The sequence below is a fragment of the Paroedura picta genome, chromosome 11 (assembly GCF_049243985.1).
Source record: "Paroedura picta isolate Pp20150507F chromosome 11, Ppicta_v3.0, whole genome shotgun sequence".
NCBI classification, from domain to species: Eukaryota; Metazoa; Chordata; class Lepidosauria; order Squamata; family Gekkonidae; genus Paroedura; species Paroedura picta.
Genome location: NC_135379.1, coordinates 46,645,383 through 46,667,557, shown reverse-complemented (window position 1 = coordinate 46,667,557; position 22,175 = coordinate 46,645,383). Strand labels below are relative to the sequence as shown.

The 22,175-nt window shown below is 47.2% G+C and overlaps 1 protein-coding gene across 1 annotated transcript in view; it reads right to left on the bottom strand.

Annotated features, from left to right (window-relative positions):
- The window catches only part of DCLK3 (doublecortin like kinase 3), a 31,059-nt gene extending 9,485 nt beyond the window's left edge, over positions 1–21,574 (bottom strand). The window contains exons 1-2 of the mRNA XM_077303610.1: positions 21,144–21,574; positions 1,163–3,066 (exon numbers count right to left, since the gene is read on the bottom strand). Coding sequence (XP_077159725.1) covers positions 1,163–3,066; positions 21,144–21,228 — 1,989 coding nt within the window. The 5' untranslated portion in view covers positions 21,229–21,574. The remainder of the gene's footprint in view (positions 1–1,162; positions 3,067–21,143) is intronic.
- Positions 21,575–22,175: the final 601 nt, after the last annotated feature.

The window sequence follows — 22,175 nt, the reverse complement described above, 5'->3', positions numbered from 1 at the left end:
CGGTTGAGATTTGCCTCTTGGTTTTTTCTCCCTCCTCTGCTATCTCCAATCCTCTTCCTGCCCCCTTCAAGAAAAGAATGAAAGAGGCTCCTGCTGCGCTTGGCTCCCCCCCCCCCTATTCTGAGCTTCCCTAACCACGTGCAGAATGCTTTTCTGTTTCAATGTTGAGGGGGGGAGGAAGACCCGAGTTCAAATCGGTCTGGATTCAGCAGGATCCACAATGGAATAAACAAAGTAAGTGCAGATTCAGCCTAAGTCATTTCCTATGCCCAGGTTGTTCCTTTTCAGTTCCTAGCTCTTTCACGATTTTTGTCTGTCTCCATTCTTCTGCTCTCTGCCAGATGACTGCTCTCTATGCTGACTCCCTCTCCCAAAGCACATCCGGGGAAGTGAAAAGAAACAGCTGTTCCCTTTCTCCTTTAAATCGGATTCAAATGGGTAGCCGTGTTCGTCTGAAGTAGTACCATAAAATCAGAGTCCAGTAGCACCTTTAAGACCAAGAAAGATTTATTCAAGGCGTGAGTTTTCGAGTGCAAGCACTCTTCCTGAGGAAGGGTGCTTGCACTCGAAAGCTCACGCCTTGAATAAATCTCTCTTGGTCTTAAAGGTGCTACTGGACTCTGATTTTATTGTCCTTTAAATCAGCTCCCCAATCGCAGCTTTCTTTAATCTATTTACGACACAGGGGCTGCCACTTGGGAGAATGCTTAATGGGCTCAGCTGAGCTGAAGGCCACCACAAAGGCCTACCTGTACTTTCTCTCCCTTTTCTCTTAAAAATCCCACTCATGACTCATCAATATCAACTCCCCCCCCCCCAAGACTCCTTATTCTCTGATGCAAAAACGCCTTCTGTCTGAGAGCGGCAAAGCTGTTATTTATTGCATGATCTTAAACTCGGGCACTTAGCATCAATCTCCTTAAGAAAGGAGGTGGGAGAGATGCGGGTGCGGACTGGGGAAAAGATGCGTGGGAGGAAGAGAGATGCTTTCGCTGTGCTACAGCCTCGGCACAGACGATGACAGGAGGTAAAGGCTGAGATGCCAAAACAGTGTGACTGTGTGATATTCCATTGTCGGTCCGCTTGAGGTAGCCTCAGCCATTACGTCACTCCTAGAAGTCTTCGACTGTCCAAGGGAGAAAATAACATTTCCAATACTTACTAGAAGGTTTTCAGGCTTAAGATCCCTATGGACGATGTTCTTCCCATGAATATAAACCAGAGCTTCACACAAATCCGTCACCATGAGAGCCGCATCGCGCTCCGTGAACTTCACGCTCTCAATGATGGCGTCAAACAGGTCCCCGCCGGGAATGTACTCCAGAATGAGATAGATCTCGGCTTGCGTTTCAAACACTTCGACCAGGCTGACTATGTTGGGGTGCGAAAGGCTCCTGATGATCACAATTTCGTTTTCTAGCATGTCTTCCTTTCCTTTCAGCTTAGACTTATCGATGATCTTCATGGCGTAGTTCAGGTTGTTGCTGCGATGACGGCACTCCATCACAACGGCAAAGTTGCCGTCTCCGATGGTCCTGCCAACCTCGTAACACTTCTCCACATCCGCTCTGCTCTGGACATCGTGTTTCAGCCTCTTGTCACTGGCCTTGTTGGAGCTGTTCTCTTCTTCTTTGCCTTTAATTTCTCCCTCCCTCTCGTGCCTGGTTCGTTCACCTTCTCCATGAGCCACCTCTACATCTCCTCCGACCATTTCCTCTTTTGATTTCCGTACCTCTTCTCCCTTCCCCTGGATTTTTGGCAGCTTATCTGCATCCATTTCAGAACCCTTCAGCAACCAACAGCTTTGATTCACTCGAGAGCATTTTCTGTGCTCTTTTTTGAGCTCATAAGCATCTCCTACAATGGTGCGCTGGTTTTCTATGGGCTTCATCTTCACCTTTCCGAATTCTTTGTCATGAGTCTCGTGGCTCTGCAGGGTTTTCTGCCTCTCAACACTCCTCTTTGGCTTCTCCGGCTCTCCCGGGGCATGGTTTGGCGGGGCTGGCCACATACTTTGACAGCCTGCATCACTCCACATGCTTTCATCTTCTTCTGCCGAGTTTTCAGACAATCTCCTGCAGTTTTGCAATTTCACTGTCTTTTCCACGTGATATCTTTGACACACTTTCATATTTGTATCCCTGTTATCAAATGGAAGATCAGCTGGTCTTTCTTTCTGCAATCTCTGTCGGAGTTGCCTCTTTCTTTGGCATTTCTCACATCTAACTATCATGTCTGCGCTCTCCTCTGTTGTGCTTTCAGGATGTCTCTCTTGGTCAAAATACCTTTCTGTTTCTCTAGCTTTTCTAGAAGGTTTCAGCTCTTGCTCTCCGTTCCAGCCGTCTTTCTTTTTGCTTCTTACCTTCTCCTCTTGCCCGATTTTGGTCTGAGCTTTTACTTCGTGCCTGTTGATGAGTTGAGGAGACAAGGGCTCCATGCAGTTCTTGGCTAGTAGAGGTTCGAGGCCATTTTCTGTCCTGGAGGTTTTTTCATACAGCCTGTACTTGGGCTTTTGGGGTGGTTCCCAGTTGGGTGTGGTTCCAGGAAGAGTAGTTCCAGCAGCAGGAGCATAGGGGTTCTCAGGATAAAGTTCTTGGATGGCCACTTCAAGGTTCTTCAAGGTTAGCTGCTCCTTCCCCATGGCTATGAATGCATCACCTTCTCTAAAGAAGTCAGAAATGCTTCTGATTTCCCTTCCCTTTAAATTGTAGAGCTTTCGCACACGGTCATTCTTCCAGCGCGGAAAGCCCAGAGCTTCTGAGATGTCTGCAATCAGCTGCTCAAAGGACTGAACGGAACGCCGATTCAGAAGCAAGGTGATCTTCCTTACCATGTGGCCACAGGGCTTTACTACAGTGACAATCCTGGGCTTTACTGGGCTGTTCTCTGAGTGAATGGTATGGAAACCAGCCCGGGAGTTTATAAATGGAGAATTGTAACAGTTTGTACCAAAGAAGGGCTTTCCAAAATTTCCACGGCCGATGGGTGGACAAGTGCCTTGTAGCCTCCTCTCAGCTATGCCTGCGCTTATGCAGTTTATAGTGTGATCAAAAAATCCTCGTGGCTCTGCAGGAAAGAAAAGAAAGCACATGAAAAATAAACATTTTTTTTTCCTCTCCACTGTGACATGAAGTATACACACATGCACAATCACAGAAATCTATTCAGGATATTGCTATTGGTCAGCTATTCTCCGGGATGATGTAGCTGTCCCTTGCAGCAATTTGCCAGCTATTTTCGGGCCACTTAGGAACACAAGAACTTAGGGAAGAAATCTCACTGCAATGTGCTTGTCTTTATCTAGAAATACTCAGATGTTATGACAGGCACAAAGGTAAATGGGCCATCCAAAATAGCGTTTCTGCCAGTTTGAGTTCTTGTTTGATTTGCTATCATAGCCACAAAAGAGCTTTAAAGAAAAGTCAGAACATGACAGCATTTTTCAAAGGCAACAAAGAAATAGTGCGATTAACATTGTGAAGCAATTTTGGATTTGTTTCTATCCAGCAGCAAAGCAATAGTTTGTTAAATAAATTCAACTATGAAAAGGCTCTCTTGCTTCTTAAATATCTTTTATATTAAAATATAAAAATCTGATACAGAAACTGGAGAATCCATGTCACACCATGATGGGTAGAATTCAGTATCTGAAGTCCTCCTATATAAGGAGTTTGGTATCATCAATGCAGAAACAATGCTCAGATATATATTTAGTGAAGCTGCAATATGCTACCATCTCTATCCTATATCTTGCTTTTTCTTAGCGGTGAATACACAGTACTGTCAAACAGTTTCCAAAAGATAAGGTTCCCGGGGTCGCTATTGTTTTGTTATTTATATTTATTATACTAGCAGAAAAGCCCGTTGTATCCCTGAATAGGCCACCCCCCTCTCTGCCCTGGGTAGGCCAGCCAAGGACTGGAGAGGCCTCGGTGGGCCTTTTTGGGATGGGGGGAAGCACTGGCAAGCAGTCCATCCCCTGCTCCTCTGTCAACCCCAAAAGGCCAGCCAAGGCCTGCAGAAGCCTCAGTACATATGCCTTTACAGGGCAGGGTGGAGGCACTGGTGGGCACCATCCCCAAAAGACCTGCCAAGACCTGCAAAAGCCTCAGCGGGCCTCAGCAGGGTGGGGGTAGGCACTGGCAGGCAGTCCCGCCACTCCAGCAGCCCAGCCTGTTAAGACCCTGGCTGGAGCTGCTCGAGGTAGCGGGAACACTAGCAGGGGCTCCCTCCTCCCCCTTCTCCCACTGGACCACAATCCCAGGCCCTCTGCCCGCCCTCCCAGCCCCTGCTTACCGGGCTAGTACTTCTTCCAAAAGGAATAAGGTAAAGGGGAAACATAACCAGTGGCAGTACATCCTTCCTGATTGGCTGTTCGTTGGACAGATGGCCAATCAGGAATGGGACAGCTGACCTGAATGGTAGTTAGGCAGTGAGTCTCAGCTCCTCCCAGCACCCTCTTGTAGCACTCCTGGCCCTGCCCCTATTGGCTCTGCCCCCTCGGCTGTCATGCCAAAGCTGCTTGCCATCCCAGAAAAGAAGCGGTACTCCAAACTGCTGCAAATCCAGTGCTGTATTGCTTTTCGTCAGTCAGTACAAGCTCCTCCCTCTTCAGTGCCTTCCTCTTTCCCCAGATGCCCGCTCCTGCTCCTGCTCCCAAGCTGATAGGAAGTTCAGGGGGTGGCCAGCCGTTGCTGACGGCAGCAGCATTCTGGGTTGCTTCAGCCATGACATTTCTCAGCTTGGCTCTAGCCGTAGAGGCGCTGACGATGATGGCTTCTCTCCGTCGCTCTCAGGGGGACTGCGGTAGGGGTTTGAGGGCTTTGTCCGCACTGTTCTGAGCGCCTCAGAAGGTGTCTACATCCACACTATGCTGGGCCAGCAGCACCACTCCCCGCCACATCCTGCTGCTGCCTGCCGCTGCCCACTACCTGCTTCTTCTGCTACCGCTGCCTCTGTCCACTGCCACCAACTGCTGCCACAGCCACCAATCCAGTGACCCTGGGGAAGGGTCCAGGTGACCCCACCTGGGGTTGGGACCCCAAGGTTGAGAACCACTAGTCTAGGGGCAAACTGCCAGCAATGCGTGCAGGGAGCCCCTGGCCAGCTGTGTGCATGGGAGTGGGCGTGGCCTGTCTGAACCAGGGCCCAATCGTGAGGCAGGAACACCCACTCTCCACCCACTCAGCCCTTAGTGAGTTAGTATAACAGCGATCCCACTGTTAAAGATAAGATGTATAAAATATAATCTGCAATCAGTAATTAAAATCTTAAAACAGCTGAAACACTTCTGCCCTTCACTGCCTATTTCTAGTCTTTCAGCAGTAGGAGTGGGAGAGGGCAGAGAAGTTTTATCATCCCCAGATGGAGTGAATAGGGCTTTGATAGGAAGGCCAGCCTTGTTCATGGGTGTTTATTAGGCCTCAACCATAAGGCCTGGTAGAACAGTTCTTTTTTACAAGCCTTGCAGAATTGTTCAAGATCCTGCAGGGCCCTGATCTCACTTGGGAGAGCGTTCCACCAGCCTGGGGTCAGGACCATGATGGTTCTCCAGGCTCTGGTTGACGCCAGTTTAATTTCCTTGGAAGCTGCATGAGGTTGGAGGTTTTGTTTGTTTTTGGAGAGCATTTTCTGTATATGGCTGGACTGAGAGAACTACTGGATTATTGGATCACTGGCAGATAAATTCTTTAAGTAGTTCTAAGCCACTTTAAACAAAGCATGGAGACACAACATAAATTTTAAATACAGAAATTTAAAAATTCAGAGTGATTTTTAAAGACTTCCTAATTCCATCCACCTTTACCTTAACTCAGAAAGGGCAGGGGGTAAACAGTCATATAAACCACACTAGCAGCAAAATCCTCATTAGGGAACAACTTTCGTACCCAAACAAACAGCTACATACCTGATTAGAAAACAAAAAGACCATTTACTATAATAAACTGGCCAACTCTGCAGTTGTGGTGAAATTAACAACCTATCTGAGAAGCGGGTCATTTACAACAGTGGTGCCCAACCCCTGATCAGTGGCCCAGTGTCGGGCCGCAAGGGGCTTGCAGCCCAGCAAGCTTCTTGCTGCGGGAGGGGGGGGGGGGAGAGGGAAGCACGACTGGCGACATGCTGGCGGAGCAAACACGCATGCATGGCAGTGCGCATTTGTGCCCCGCTGGGAGTGCAAATGCACATGCACTGCAGCCCTGTGCATGCATGCATGTGCAAAACTGCTGCGCATGTGTATTTGCGCCCCAACGGGCACAAACATGCATGCGCAGCAGGTCTGCGCATGTGAATCTGTGCAAGTCTGCCGTGCATGTGCGGGGGCTCCTAGAGCCTCTCCCCCCACCCCTTGACAACAGGCCGCAACCTGAAAAAGGTTGCGGACCGCTGATTTACAAAATCTGAGGAGCGATGGTATATTATGCAAACAGGAGACAAATTCAGAATGAGAAGCCATTTAAAAACTGTATATCAGTGTCCTGCAGTGCAGAAGCAGAGTGAGAACAAGTTTTGAGCATAAATGTCTAGGGAGGTGGATTTTGAGCTGAAACATCTTTTATTTTCTTTATTTTGGCATAATAGATTTTCCTTTGCACTTTGATCTATTAAAAGTTGCAGTGAATATGTAGAATTGGTGAAATACGCAATATTGAATAAGTAGTAATAATGAAACTAATAATGCAGTTGCAAAATAGGTTATGATATTTGGAATTTAAAATACCGAATACAAAAGTACCTCCGCTGAAGTGAGGATCACTGTATTTCATAATGCCTTACAAATTATAATGAAGGAGATGTTGGGGAGAAATATTTTCTGTTTTATACACTCTGCAGTACAATTATCCTTGATATATACAATTATGTTTTATAATCACCCTTCTGCTTTTTGTGTCTCCTCTGTACAATTACTTTTTATGTATATACACACACCGCTCTTTTAATTCAGCATGAAAGAGAAGAAAACGTTACCTAAATTTACATCAATGCATAATTTGCCATATTATCATGCCTTTCTTTGGTCATATGGACTGCATACTCCCTGATTAATCTACCAACCTTTTCCTATAATCTTTGGAGTCCCTGCTCTAGGTGCCCCTGCCACATGAGGCTAGGTAGGTAGCAGCTCAAGAAAGGATTTCCCTGGCACTGAAATTTCTGGAACTCCCTGCCTGGGGAGATCCGTCTGTCTCACTCCATCATCATCTTCTGCCCGGGAGCAAAGCAGATTGTTTTGTCTCTCTCTGATTCTCATTGGAGTACCTTGCTGTTCATATAGTCATCAATTTTAACTGGTTTTATGCATCCTGATGTGTATTTTAAAGCTAGTTCTATTTATTGTTTGCTGCTTTAGGGAGGTCATACAGGGCTGACAGGCCTTCTTCTATGGCAGGAAGCCTCATGTCAGCAACCCCACCAGAGAGAAAAGTTAGCAAATTAAATAGATTTGTGGGCCTGATGAATGAACAGCAAGAAGCTTCGATTCCCCACTCCCCAAACGCAAGGAGCTGTACTGGTCCTGCCACAGCTTAAATTACAGTGTACAAAGAATTGCACTGAGACCGACTCACAAATCAGTGTGCAGGAGTATGCAGAAATGCAAACTCAAAGAACAGCCTCTCTTTTACATAGGCATGCCTTATTGTGCTGAGTTAAGGACATCCTTTGCTTACGTCATGCGCACAGGTCTGCAATGCACGAGCAGCCATTATCTGTATGTTGTAACTTGAATCTTTTTGACTTGGATCTCCTGTTCCTTAAGTAAATTATTCACTCTGGCCAGCATACTCGGTATGTGCAGGAAACGGTACAAAAGCAGGAGCAAAGAAGGTAGGACACTAAATAACAAGTGTATTAAATTAGTCAGATGGAAACAAAATGTGATCACAGGCATCCCCTTACAGCAAGTGAGTTTTCTATCGGCATGGTTTACATGCACCTGAGGGCTCAAAAGTTGCCTTCTTGCTCCAAGGCAGGAAATGGAAATACAGGCACTCAAAGATGATTTACAGAAGACTACTGCGTATTCAACAGGAGAGGGAAACACCCTTAAAAACCAACCCACCAAATACACACCCACAGAAGCTTGAAATGACATACAAAATTTGCAGCAGCTCACAAAAGCACGCTAAGAAAGCAAATTCTCGAGCTAAATTTCTTCCAGTTGTCCTGAGATTTGAGGAGGATACTCCCCACCTCACAGACATGCACTTGTGCTACTTACTTCTCTTAGGCCACATAGACTTCTCTCTAGGTTGGTGGAGTGAGGATATATGATGAGGATAGTAGAAACCATCACATTTTGTGAGTTTTTGTGGGGAAGAAAGAGTGGTCTCTCTTGACAGGTTACAGCAGCAAGATTTGTGGCCAGGAGAAAGCACAGCTCTTAATGCCTGGTTAAGATTTCATTTCGGCTTGCCAAAACAAGCCACAGTTTCAATCTAAAAACCATTTAGGGTTCTCTCCATCCCTCATGGGGGTTGGAGCCATTTAACCCCCAGGGCCTGTTAATTTCAGAAACCAAAATCAGTTCATGAGATTTTGCACCCCCAGCACTTTCCCTATTTACTGCTTACCCCAATCGTATTTAATAAGGTTGCCAATCTCCAAGTTCTGCCAAGAGATCTCCCATTATTTTAATTGATCCCCAGACAGCAAATATCCATTTCCCTGGAGAAAATGGTGTGTAGGAAGGTGGACTCTACGTTATGTACCAATGAGGCCCCTCCCCTCTGCCAATCCCGCCTTCCACAGGCATGACCCCAAAAATATCTAGGGGTTTCCCAACCCAGAGCTGGCAACCCTAACATTTAAGGCAGGACTTGAAAAATTCCAGGCGCCACGGTACCATGGTGCCTAGAAATTTCATTGTGGGATCTAGCACTTTCAGCGTTGATTTCATTCAAGTGTTTCTCAGTGATCCTGGCCGGATATGCAAGGATTACCGATTCACATTGGAGTATGTTGTGTGGTATAACAAACGTACATGGTAGAACATTCAGATCTTAACCCGTTGATGTCTATGCTGGCGCTATCTAATTATTTGGAGCTTTTTAACCTAATAATGAAGTTATCAGAACTGAGGTGAGGCTAGTATTAGATGTTAACAGCAATCAGGGTTATTCTCGTATTTATTTCTATACAATACTCTTGAAAAATAATAAGAAGAAGAGTTGGTTCTTATATGCCGCTTTTCCCTACCCGAAGGAGGCTCAAAGCGGCTTACAGTCGCCTTCCCATTCCTCTCCCCACAACAGACATCCTATGAGGTGGGTGAGGCTGAGAGAGCCCTGATATCAACTGCTCGGTCAGAACAATTTTATCAGTTCCGTGGCGAGCCCAAGGTCACCCAGCTGGATGCATGTGGGGGAGCGCAGAATCGAACCTGGCATGCCAGATTAGAAGTCCGCACTCTTAACCACTACACCAAACTGGCTCTCTCTGTGGATAAAAATCACAAGGCACTGTATATAAGCAATAGTAAAAAAAAAAAAGTAATTAAAATATGAACCCCTGAAAAATGAATTTTGCTCCTAAATCTGGGGGCTGGGTTCCCTGAGCCAAGGAAAAAAGTTTAAGGCCTCAGTTAAGGTATGCAAATATGCCAAAATTAACTGTGGTACAGCTAAGAATCTTGCCTATTTAATTATACTTTGCAGCCAGCCTCAAATGCTGGCAAAGAACCAGGCTTTCCTTAATCACAATTAACATTTGTGCAAACATCACCCTTATCTGCTCTGCAGAGCAGGAGGTTTGGGTAAGAAGTTCATGATTCAGATGTCCAGTTGAAATCAGTTAACTAAAGATAAGGGCCAAATCTAAACATGGCGTCGGCTTGGTGTCATAGTTAAGAGCTGCAGGTTGTAATCCAGAGAACCAGGTGTGACTTCCCCCCTCCTCCACATGCAGACCTTGGGCAAGTCACAGTCCTCTCAGCCCCACCCCTCTCACAGGGATCCTGTTGTGTAGAGAGGAAAAGAAGGCAATTGGAGGCTGTTTTGAGACTCCTTCAGGTAGTGAAAAGCAGGGTGTAAAAACCAAGTCTTCATAACATCTGGCCCATTTTCCTGCCTGGAAATAGCACTGGGGGTGGGTGGGGTGGGATTTATGTCTCCACTTTTGCTGCTCCATGTGGAGTATTTCTATATGCATGGAGTGGCAAAAATGGGGCAATAACTCCAAAGTACAGTTTCTAGGAGGGGAAGCAGCTTGGGGAAATGTTGACATTCCAAGTCTGTTAGGGCTCTAATCCAGGGGTAGTCAACCTGTGGTCCTCCAGATGTCCATGGAATACAATTCCCATGACCCCCTGCCATGACCCCCTGCCTGGGAATTGTAGTCCATGGACATCTGGAGGACCACAGGTTGACTACCCCTGCTCTAATCCATTCTGTGCAGCTGCAGTTAGGACCCAGGTGGGCCCACAGAACCCAGAGCCAAGTTAATAAAAACCTGAGCATGTAGTCTGGCCCTAAGAAAGCACGGACGTCACATCTCCACTCGCTCTTAGAAACCAAAAGCAGCCCTACCTGCAATACTTCGCGAGAATGCTGCGACACACTCTCAATTTGAAACTCCAAGAACCGAAGCCTCCATGAGGCAGCCTAGGTAATAAAAGCTAAGAGCTAAAGGTCAAGCACTGCCTAAAAAGGTGACTTCCATTAGGCAAATATCAAGTTTACCTCTTAGCATGCTGAAGCTTCCTAACTCCGATAGCTCGATCTCAGCTCAACTTCCAGAACTTAATTTCAGACAAGTAATTGGGGGAAAGAGATCGTTTACTTTTAGGGGCAGCAGATTTTTCTCCGGATTTGCAGACACGAACGCAATAAATACACATGAGAATATTAAAAATAGTTTTTTACATAAAACATGAAAATGTTTTCCAATATTCTCCCATCTCCAGAGAGTAGCATGGGGGAGGGGTTGCATTTCAAGTTGCAGCCCAAAGGAGGAATTGGTGAGAATCATCCACCTTCCTGTGTCCATGGACGGTCTACCAGGGACCTAGGCCTTTATTTAATGCACCATTTTTGTTATGCATTTGACTGTCCAGATAAGAAAGCCTTTCTTTAGCATTTTTTTAAAAGCAGACAGGACTAAAAATCTATGCACTCTTGCTGGTGAGTGATTATCCTTGAATTCAGTGAGATGACCAATGTCAGCAAAGTTGCATGCTCATGGGCCCACTGAAACGATTTGGGTTTAATTCAGCTAGGGTTGGATAAGTTAGTTCCAAGAAAATGTGCCGAGGATCAGGCTGTAAGTTCAGCAGGGCAATCCTCGACTCCAGCAAATGACATTTCAGATAAAATCTTCTAAATGTATATTTTAACCACACGGTTATTCCACCCTTCCCCAGAATCCCTACGCAGTTGACATGAGATGACTCATTTCATTCTCACAGCCACTCTGCAAGGTAGTTTACAACACTGAGACAGAGTGACTCATCCGAGGCTACCCGGTCACCTTCACAATTTGGGCCAAACCACAGGGGAGCACTGTCTTTCACACTGAGAACCCGCCTGCAGAAGGATCCAAGGGACCTCACAGCACTGGAGGTGGCTTAATCCCCTTCCACTCTCAAAACCCCTTCCAGCAGGGGGACAGGAGGGAAAGACGAGGACAACCTGTGTACCTGTCTCCTTCCCCTGTCTGCACAGCTAGCAGCAGCTTCCAGCGTTCTCTCAAGAAACTTGTTCCGGTGCTTAGGTCTAGTCCAATTTAGCCTCCCTTCCAGGCTTGGCTGAACATGACAGATCTCAGAAGCTAAGCAGGGTCACCCTGGGCTAGTACTTGGATGGGAGACCTCCAAGGAATACAGGGGCAGGCATACAGGCAGGCAAGGGCAAGCCACCTCTGAATGTCTCTTGCCTTGGAAAACCCCATGGAGGTCACCTTAAGTCAGCTGTGACTTGACTTTCCACCACCATCAGACAGTACATCTTACCTTGCAGTGTTTAAAAAGTGAGCCAGTCACTTGCCAAACTGGATTTAAACCAGAGTTCCTTGTTCAACCACACCAGCTCAGTAATCCCATAAAGGTAAAGGTATCCCCTGTGCAAGCACCGAGTCATGTCTGACCCTTGGGGTGACGCCCTCTAGCGTTTTCATGGCAGACTCAATACAGGGAGGTTTGCCAGTGCCTTCCCCAGTCATTACCGTTTACCCCCCAGCAAGCTGGGTACTCATTCTACCGACCTTGGAAGGATGGAAGGCTGAGTCAACCTTGAGCCGGCTGCTGGGATTGAACTCCCAGCCTCATGGGCAGAGCTTTCAGACTGCATGTCTGCTGCCTTACCACTCTGCGCGACAAGAGGCTCATCAGTAATCCCATACATAAGGCCAATTCTGTGCCGAAAGTGATACATAAATGCTGAACGGTGGTTGTCACAAACCTTCAGCCTTCTGAATTCTGCAGGCAAGCTTAGATTGACAGACTCTGTGTTACGGATTACGGAAAGTCTTCATGACGTGTACAGGCAATTTCTCGCATTAGCACCGTAATGAGGCCACATCAAATTATGCTCACAAAAGAAGGAGACTGGGAATTGTTCCTGATTTTCATTTACAATGGAGCAAATTACTTTCTAAGCAAGATAAAGAACTTTCAAGCGCTATTGAATTAATTACGACATGCAGGCTTCCTATAAACTATTTATTTTCGAAGTCAGGAGAATGCAGGAAGTTTGCCCTGAGACAGCCTGTCCCCATTTGTTGAAGCCAGAGCTTGTTTGTTTTCAAAAGCGCTAGAGCTTTTAAACCTGCTCGGAGGAAGAATTCACATCTCCAATAGCCTCTTCCATCTCCTACTGATTTAAAACAGATGCAGGTTCTAAAGGAGTCTGTTTAGTCTCCTGACATGTTTTGCAGCTAATTACATTTACAAGATGATATAAATCGCCCCCTCGCAAGTGATGTACAGACCTTCAAGGGAGAGGGGGGAAAGGGTGGAATAATCTTTATTCGGTGAAAGTTAGGAGACATCAATTTTCTATCACGGGGACCTTGGTAAGGAACAGGCAGTAGCTGAAGTTCAGCCTTCTGGGTTGACTTATAAACAAGGAAAGAATAAATCGGCCATGACATTGAGAAAATGGGCCAACCATGGAAGAAAAGCAATAGCAGAATATGGCTCTGGAAAACCACAAGGGGCTATCCAAGCGCACATAACATAAACATTCTATCATTTTTAGGTTTACGTGTATCTTAGCCAGCTTGGTGTAGTGGTTAGGAGTATGGACTTCTAATATGGCGAGCCGGGTTTGATTCCCCACTCTCATATGCAGCCAGCGAGTTTACCTTGGGCTCGCCACAGCACTGATAAAGCTGTTCTGACCAAGCAGTAATATGAGGGCTCTCTCAGCCTCCCATTCTTTCTCCCATGGCTTACTCTCCTTTCTCCCCTTCTCTCTCTCACTTTCTCTCTCTCTTACACCTACCTGCCTGCCTTCCTTCCTTCCCTCCCTCCCTCCCAGCGGGGCGAGGACCTCCTGCACCCACCCACTGCCCGCTAGCGCCTGCTGTATTTTTTATACAGCGAGTTTAATTTCTAGTATATGCATATTTCAGAGAAGCAGCATGGAATGCAAACTTTCAGGCCTGTAGCCAGGGAGAACTCTAGGAAGGCTATGAAGTCAACTCACACAAGTGTGAAATTGAAGAAGAAACCTCATGCATTTTACTTGAAGCTACGTCACACAACTTTTTAGAACACATGGAAGTTAGGTGTTTCAGTCACCCCGTTCCTTAAACTTATTGACTCAAGCACTGACAAACTGTGCCGATTTACTTTGCCCCATGCAACAAAGTGGGAAAGCACTGGTGCATAACCCTCCTGGCGAGCTTTTTAAAACTGGAAGGTGAACATTCGAGACAGGCGCATCAAATAGCTGCTTCATCTCCTCCTGCGCTGCATCCCCCAAATGGCAACCAAAAGCCCACTTTACGCATCCAAAAGCAAACAGTCCAAGTTTCCTCTTCAATGAGCATCTGCAAGAGAAGTAAGCCGGGGGGGGGAGGGGCACAGCAAATAAAAAGGAAATCAAGAAAACATGGGAAGGGGTACATTCAATATCCTTAAATGCACCGTTAACAGAATGACTTCAATCATGGTGAGCGATGGGATGATCACATACAAAGGAGAGACTCGGCCGGTTTTCATCCACTCATGTCAGGAGACAAAAAAAAATCAGAGCCCACATTCTAATTTGTGAGCTAAACTGGGTGTTCTCTGTTGCCCCTTCCCCTTGCTGCTAGGAAGTATTTCCTTGGAAACCATCTCAGCTATGGATTTTTTTCCTTTTTTTTCTTGTACTCAGATACATAAAGAGTCAGTGTAGGCTGTGTCTTATATCAATTTCTTCGGTCTAACTTGTTTTTGAAAATTGTTTCATGAACAATTTGTTCTATGTTTCTTCATGAAAAAGAAATGCATCAAAGTTAGGATTTCGTAGTTGCTTCATCAGAGAAGAAGTTAAGTCCAACTAAAATGATCACGGAGGACAAAACCACAAAGAATAGGGGGGATTTTTTAAAAAAACAGCTTGCTTATTTCATCTATTAACAAAAATATAAATAAACAAGCACATCATGACCGAAATGTCCATGGGAACTGAGAATGTAGAACACTGCCAAAGGAAATCTAGCGAACAATGAAGTTTGTTCATTACAATCTGGTTAGGACTACATAAACACAACTAACTCTTATCCCCAAAACCACTGTGGTAAAGCCTATCAACCTGTACCAGGGGTAGTCAAACTGCAGCGTTCACTGGCAGGGGCTCATGGGAATTGTAGTCCATGGACATCTGGAGGGCCGCAGTTTAACTACCGCTGACCTATACCTATTAGAAGCTCTGGAACTGAGGTTTACAGAGTCTTGCATATTCAATGATTTTTAGTTTTCTACACAGCACTTCATCGCTTACAAGATTCAGCAGTTCACAACCTCTTAAGATACAAATAAATCAACGACCATAAAACCAGAACAGACACTGACTGCCTTTAGATGCCAAAGGCCTGCATTAAAAAGCTCTATCTTAGTGCCTCTTGAATTCTAGCATGAAGGCCAATAGCTAGGCCACCTCCATTCCACAACAGCAGGGTTAGCAGTAACATTGGATCAGGCCCATGCTTATGACAGGTAAGAGCTGTTTGACAGCAGATAGCCAGCATGGTATAACCACCCCAGAGGGACAGACCAGATCCAATGGGATGGAATTAATTCAAAAGAAATTCCGTCTAAACATCTGGAAGAAGTTCCTGACAGTTAGAGTGGCTTCTCAGTGGAACAGGCTTCCTCAGGAGGTGGTGGGTTCTCCATCTTTGGAGATTTTTAAACAGAGGCTGGATAGCCATCTGACGGAGAGGCTGATTCAGTGAAGGCTCAAGGGGGTGGCAGGTGACAGTGGGTGAGCAACAGGGATTTGAGTGTTCCATATAGTGCAGGGGGGGGACTAGATGACCCAGGAAGTCCATCCCAACTCTATAATTCTATGATTCAATGGAAGGGCCCATTACTTTGGTTACTGTAGCATGGTCCACCATGGGCAAATCGCTAGGAGTTCATAAGGAAAGACAGCCTACACCTCTGATGCAGATGGGGAAAAAAGGATTCTTTGCTAGGGCACACCAGAGTTGACAGAGTTGACACACCAGAGTTGACAGAATTTCAGCTTCTCGGTGGCATTTCTATTTATTTTATTTATTTATTATTTAATTTCTAACCCGCCACTCCCACAAGTGGTTTGTGGCTAGTAACAACACTGTCCCCCAATGAAAAACCCCACTAAAAAAAACAAACAATTAAATTCAACATGCCCAGACAATGATAAAAATCTCCCCTTCACTCCATCCAATCAGGACCCCGCCTTGGGATTATGAAGAACAAGTAGCCCAAAGTCCCAGCTTAGCTGAGAGCTACTGTCCATCCCTGTTGGAAGCTTTGGTCATAACCTGGCTGGCAAAACAAGGCTGCAATCAGAAGGGGGGAGGGGGGCTCTCATACCCCACTGTACCCATAAACTGCTATTAACCATTTATTGGTTTGTCTATTTATTTATTGCATGGTGTGTATGTAGCATAGCCAGAGATCTGACGATTGGAGGTAGTTTGCCATCACGTACCCCCACCATGCCATGGCCCTGGTATTCCTTGGGGGTCACCCTAGCCAGGCCTGACCCCACTTAGCTTCCAAGACCTGACAAGATCAGCCTAGCTTGGACTATCCAGGTTGGGTGTAATTATGATTAATTTATTTATTCATTCATTTTATATACCGCCCCTCACTATGACGTCCCAAGGCGGTGTACACAGAACCAATAAAATAAAATGTATATTAAACTACCTTTAACACCTGAGAACAGATCATTTCAGTTAATAGGCAGCAGCAGCATAATGTATAAACATGAGCAACTGCAACAATTGAGAAGGTGGTGACGGTGAGCTTGAGGCAGTGCGGCTGCCTGGCAAGGCTGCAGGAGGCCCTCCGTCGCTGGTTTTCCACCGAAAGCCTGGCGGAAGAGCTCCATTCTGCAGGCCCTACGGAACTGTCTAAGTTCGTCTGTTTAAGTTAAACTGTTTACGTTAATTAATTAACTTAATCAAAGTGCTGTGTTAACCACCATTCATGTGTCCCAGGCATCATGGCAGGTTATGGTTAGAGGGAACCCAGAAATTAAGAGGGGAGGAACGTGATACTTGAACTGGGCCATACTGTACAATTAGACGATAAAATCAGAGAGATTCAAGAAACCAGCTGTAGGGCTTGAGACTCTCTTTAATTGGGCATATCACCTCTGGCTTGTCCACCATTACTGCTGCAGTGAGGAGCGCTAGAGCCAAAACCAGTAGTTCAACAGCCATGTAGGTTAATGTAAACTTTGAACGTATTTAATTCATGAAACATTGTGCTCAGCAGAAATCTGCTTGGAGGATGCTCCAATCCCTCAGACATCCCCTTAATTAAGTTACACGGGCAACTTTCATGGCTTCTGGTTCATGAGCCAATATTTTTAACCTTATTTTATGCCAAGTCACAGCTGGCTTATGGGGTTTTCAAGGCTAGAGACATTCAGATGTTGTCCGAAACTGACCAATGCTGTGAAGATCCCTTCTTCATGATTGTATATAAATTGTTTTGTTTCCGGGGTTTCTCTGTTCAGTTCTGCCTCTTGTCCCACCATGCCAATCTCACTCTTTTCCGCTGCTCCAGACAGATGAACCCTCTATCTCAATCTACCCTGCAAGGATGTTGTGTAGATAGCGCCCACCCTGGCCAAGTTGCTTGCCCTGCCATGACCCCTGCGAAAGGGTTGTTCGACCCCCAAAGGGCTCCTGACCACCAGGCTGAGAACTACTGGTCTAGGGCTTCCCTGTAATCCAAAAGATGAGCCGCTGATTGCTGAACAAACACACCGTAGTGTTGCACTAAATATCTTAATGACCTCCAAATCATATGCTTATCCAGGGAAACTGCAAAAACAGCCTTACAGAGCAAGCATGTCAAAGCCTTTCATGGCGATGACAATATCACCGTAGACATATTTAATGATGCTTTAATTTTGACAGGGTTTGCAGCTGACTTTCAGTCTTCCATAGACACTAGACAGCAATGAGTAAGTTGTCCATTTCTAGTTCTCTGTGATCCAAAAACTAAAACGCAACTTTCCAGTTAGGCATCTTTTCTATTTAACTCACTGTTCTGAACCCAAAAACATCTACTGATTTTTTTTTTTTTTAGTAACACTGAAACACTGATCGCATCCCGGCAGCTGTTTTGTTTTTACAATACATGTGCTTTACAGAACGCTATTTGCGATATTTGTAACATTCCCAAAAGCCACCAAGCAGCAAGGTCTCCTGCCTTGATGGCTCTCCTCTCTAACTAGGCTGTTACAGGCACGTTTCCACCATACCTATGGCTGAGGGCAGAGTGGCCTAACGTCATGTGGGCTTCCCCCCTCCAGGTCCCTCCCCGCATCTTCAGCTGACAGCCAATCAGTAGGTCAGGCAGAAGATGGTTGTGTTGGGATGGGGGGCGGGGGGCTTGGTCAGGACTTCTTAATGGCTGGATGCTTTAAATGTTGATTATGTATGTTTTAATGTATGTGTTGTGAACGAATAAATCTATCTAATCATTATCATCATCGAAGGCTCAGACTTGGGTAACTAGTTGCAAGTTGCTCCATAGCAACTTGTGTACCAGGGGTAGTCAAACTGCGGCCCTCCAGATGTCCATGGACTACAATTCCCAGGAGCCCCTGCCAGCGAATGCTGGCAGGGGGCTCCTGGGAATTGTAGTCCATGGACATCTGGAGGGCCGCAGTTTGACTACCCCTGTTGTGTACAATAAAAGCTGTGCACAAAAGCACACGCATGCAAAGCAATGCACTTGTACACACACACAAAGCTGATGTGGAGGGCCACAGTGGTATACATTTTGGCCAAGGGAGAAGACGGCTCCGAGCAAAAACCTTGCAGACGGAGGCTAAACGGCAAAGTGGAGCACCTCGGCTTCTTTTCACCGCATCTTTCTTCTTTCAGGCCTGGTGACCTTCTTAGCAAAATTAATTATTTATTGCCAAGGGAACAAAGCGAGAGTGGAAACAAACCATCTAAGCCTTTTCTAGCAGGCAAATATGCCCAACTGAGAAAATACAGTCAGTTGTAGCATCTCCCACAATGCCCGCTGTTTGCTTGTTTCTCAGTCGTCTAGAGCAGGGGTAGTCAAACTGCGGCCCTCCAGATGTCCATGGACTACAATTCCCATGAGCCCCTGCCAGCATTCACTGGCAGGGGCTCATGGGAATTGTAGTCCATGGACATCTGGAGAGCCGCAGTTTGACTACCCCTGCTCTAGAGTGTATTCATTTTGCGCCAACAGGGCAATCACAATAGTAGCTCAATCGCCCTTGGAATCTCAAACACGAGCTCCCATTTGAGAATCCCATTCTGTCTTCTCAGTTCGAGCCATGTGACTCTTTTCAGCAGGTTTTCGATATGGAGATTCATTTAAGTGTCCTGCATAGTGCAGGGGTTGGACTAGATGACCCATGAGGTCCCTTCCAACTCTATTATTCTATGATTCTAATCCCCATAATCTGGAGGGAAGACAGCATTAAGTTTAAAGACTGGCTGTTTTCCCTACTGGTGCTCTTCTACCAGCCCATGGCTGAAGCCAGGATAAAAGAAGAAAAACTAAGGGCCTTCTTCTGCTTTTTTCATCCCCTGTCCTCTCCCCGGTTAATGTCCCCCGCACTTTAGAAGACCTCCCAACATAGTCCTTGAATAGCTTGGAACAGAATGGTCAGCAAAACAGCAGTGTCTTAGCTTCAATGTATGATGCTTTGAAATATGTTTTTAGCTGAAATAATACATGTCACCCCAAGCCTGCTTGCGGGGAGGGGTGGCCTATAAATTAATATAATAATAAATAATCTTTTTTTAAAAACCCAGCATATGCCCTCCCCTTCCAATACAATGTATATAAAAAAAGTCATTTTTGTTTGCTTGGGGAGGGGCAGCAAGGCACGCAATCGTAAGCTAGCAGGGATATCATAACGGCAGAGTTAATAAACTTTTAAAACAACTATTTAGATAAGTGGTGGAAGCATTGTGTTCCTTTCTCAAGCTGCTGTTGGCTGTGATGGGAAATAAAAAGTCAAAGAACAAAGTGTTTTACTATGATAATCCAATCCATGGATATTCAAGGGCAGAGGTTGCCACCTGACCACATACTAACACCTGTATTGAACAACTATGTCAAGTTTGGGGGACAGGGAAAACGTACAATAAAATCAGAGTCCAGTAGCACCTTTAAAACCAACAAAGATTTATTCAAGGCGTGACGAAGAGTGCTTGCACTCGAAAGCTCACGCCCTGAATAAATCTTTGTTGGTCTTAAAGGTGCTACTGGACTCTGATCTTATTGTGCTACTTCAGACCAACACAGCTAGCTACCCATTTGAATCTAAGGATAATAGCGTACGTTTAAAAGGGATGGCTCTCCAGTTTGAAGAGATCTGCCCTACAGAGCAGGGACCTACACCAGGTCTTAGATGGGAAAAGAAAACTTCCCCACCGACAAATCATAGTCTTTTTAGTCAATTTTTCCTCTCTAGCATACTAATGATCCGCCAAACTTATTTATTTCAAGTTGACAAGTAAGAGCGCATATTCAGGATCAGTTCCTCAAGGGTTCTTTGTATTCTTAAGTATCGTATTTTTGCCTACAACTTACTGTGCTAAGTAAGACCCACTAAAAGCTCCTCCGCAGGAATCCCACCCACCATTCCACATGTCGTCCCCCAGTGGACCGTCCTCTGCTTTCTGCCTACTCCAGACTTACTCCACAGGCTGGGCAACATCCCTATCTACCGTTCACTTTGTTACCAGGGAGTGGCAAGGGGAATGATGGATCCCTTTAAAATGAGAGCTGGGAATGCAAGGGCCCTCTTACAAATATCCAGGTATTGATTTTTTTTTTCAAACCTGGAGATGCCCTGGAAGCGGGGTGGGGTGGGGGGGGCTCTTGCTTAGGGATGCAGGAGCAGAGAAACCAGGGACACCCCCTTGCCATGTGGGACCCCCCAGCCCTCCCTTGACTGCTGCGCTGAATCGGCAGCTGCAGTCACAGCCCAAGCAAAGGTGCGGAAAAGACCCCTCTCGCCTTCCCTGCCCTGCGGCTCGTTTAGCACAACTGCCTCCCCTTTAGCCTTTAGCCGGAGTCCTGCTGGCCGTCGAGGCTCCCGCGGGGCCGTTTTGATGCCTACTCGACGCCGGCTGGAGCTTTGCCACTCGCAAGGAAAAGTTCGCTCGCTGGCTGCCTCCTCTGCTGGGACCCCCCCTCCCTCCCTCCCTCCCTCCCCCAAAGCCCCGTCCCGTCCCAGGGCATGCAGCGGCGAGACTTTCTTTGCGAAACTCTGCAAGGCGCTCCCGAACCTCTTGCGCCGGCCGGAGCGAGCCCTGAGAAGCGCCCGCACCCGAAAGCCCAGGGGAGGGGAGGGAGTCCGGGGTCGGCTGACACACACACACACACACACACACACCGGGCGGCGGGGGAGGAGAGACAGAGCCGGGCATCCCGGACCCCCAATCCGCGCCGCCACCCCGGGGACCCCTCCTTCCTTCCTTCCGTCACTCACCGGGCGGGTGGGCGTAAGGGCAGCCGCAGGAGCCCCTCGGGCCCGGCGCGGGGTGCAAGGGGGGCGGCGGCGCGGCAGCAGGCATCCTTCCCTCTCGGCCGCCGCTCGCCACTCTGGCTGCAGCTCCGGCGGCGCGGGCAAAGCAACGCCTCCTCCGCCCACCGACAGCCCGGAGGCGCCCGCGGCCACGCCCTGCGCCCGCCGCTCGCCGGACGGGAGGCTGGCTCTGCTGGGGGCTCTGGGCTGCCTCGATGGCTGGCAAGGAAGGCAGGCAGGCAGGAAGGAAGCAGCCCCCTTCCCTCGATTCAGCGGAGCGCGGGGCTCTCTGCCGCGGGGGCTTCCAGAGGCCTGGCGGGATTGGCGCCCGGCCGCCGCCCCCGAGTCTTCCCCGGTCAGTCTCGCCTGCTTGTCTCGGGGGCGGCCGCCTTTTGACCTCGCCCGGCCCTTTCAACGAGATTAAATCGGGGGCCGAAAGCAGGTGCCCGACTCCTGCGGCGCAGCTCCGCCCCCGGCCCCAATCCAGAAGGCAGGAGTTCAACAGGTCAGCGCGGCAGGCTTGCCCCTCTCCGGAGATGCCGTGGATGCTGCACCTGTTGAATCACTCGCCTGTCATGCATGCCCCTGAAAGCTCAGGCCTTGGTTAAAACTTGGTGGCTCCGAAAGGTGCCCCGGGACTCGAACTTTCTTCCGCTGCTTCAGACCAACGCTGCAACCCACGTGGGATTTGCGAGGCCTTTGTGGGAGATGGCCGCCCACCCGTCAAGGTAAAATAAATCAGGAAAGGCAACCGGATGGGACCAGATCGCAGCTCCAGAAACTGCATCAAATTCATGTGTCGTTTTTGTAAAATATGCTATCTGGCTGCCCTGTGGATCAAATATGCAGGGTTTCCATTCCCCTCCCCCCCCCCCATGAGTGCTGCCTAAGATGCAAGAATTGAACAGGTGAAGGTTTTCTCCATCGTGTTAGGACAGGGGTAGTCAAATTGCGGCCCTCCAGATATCCATGGACTACATGGCAGGGGCTCATGGG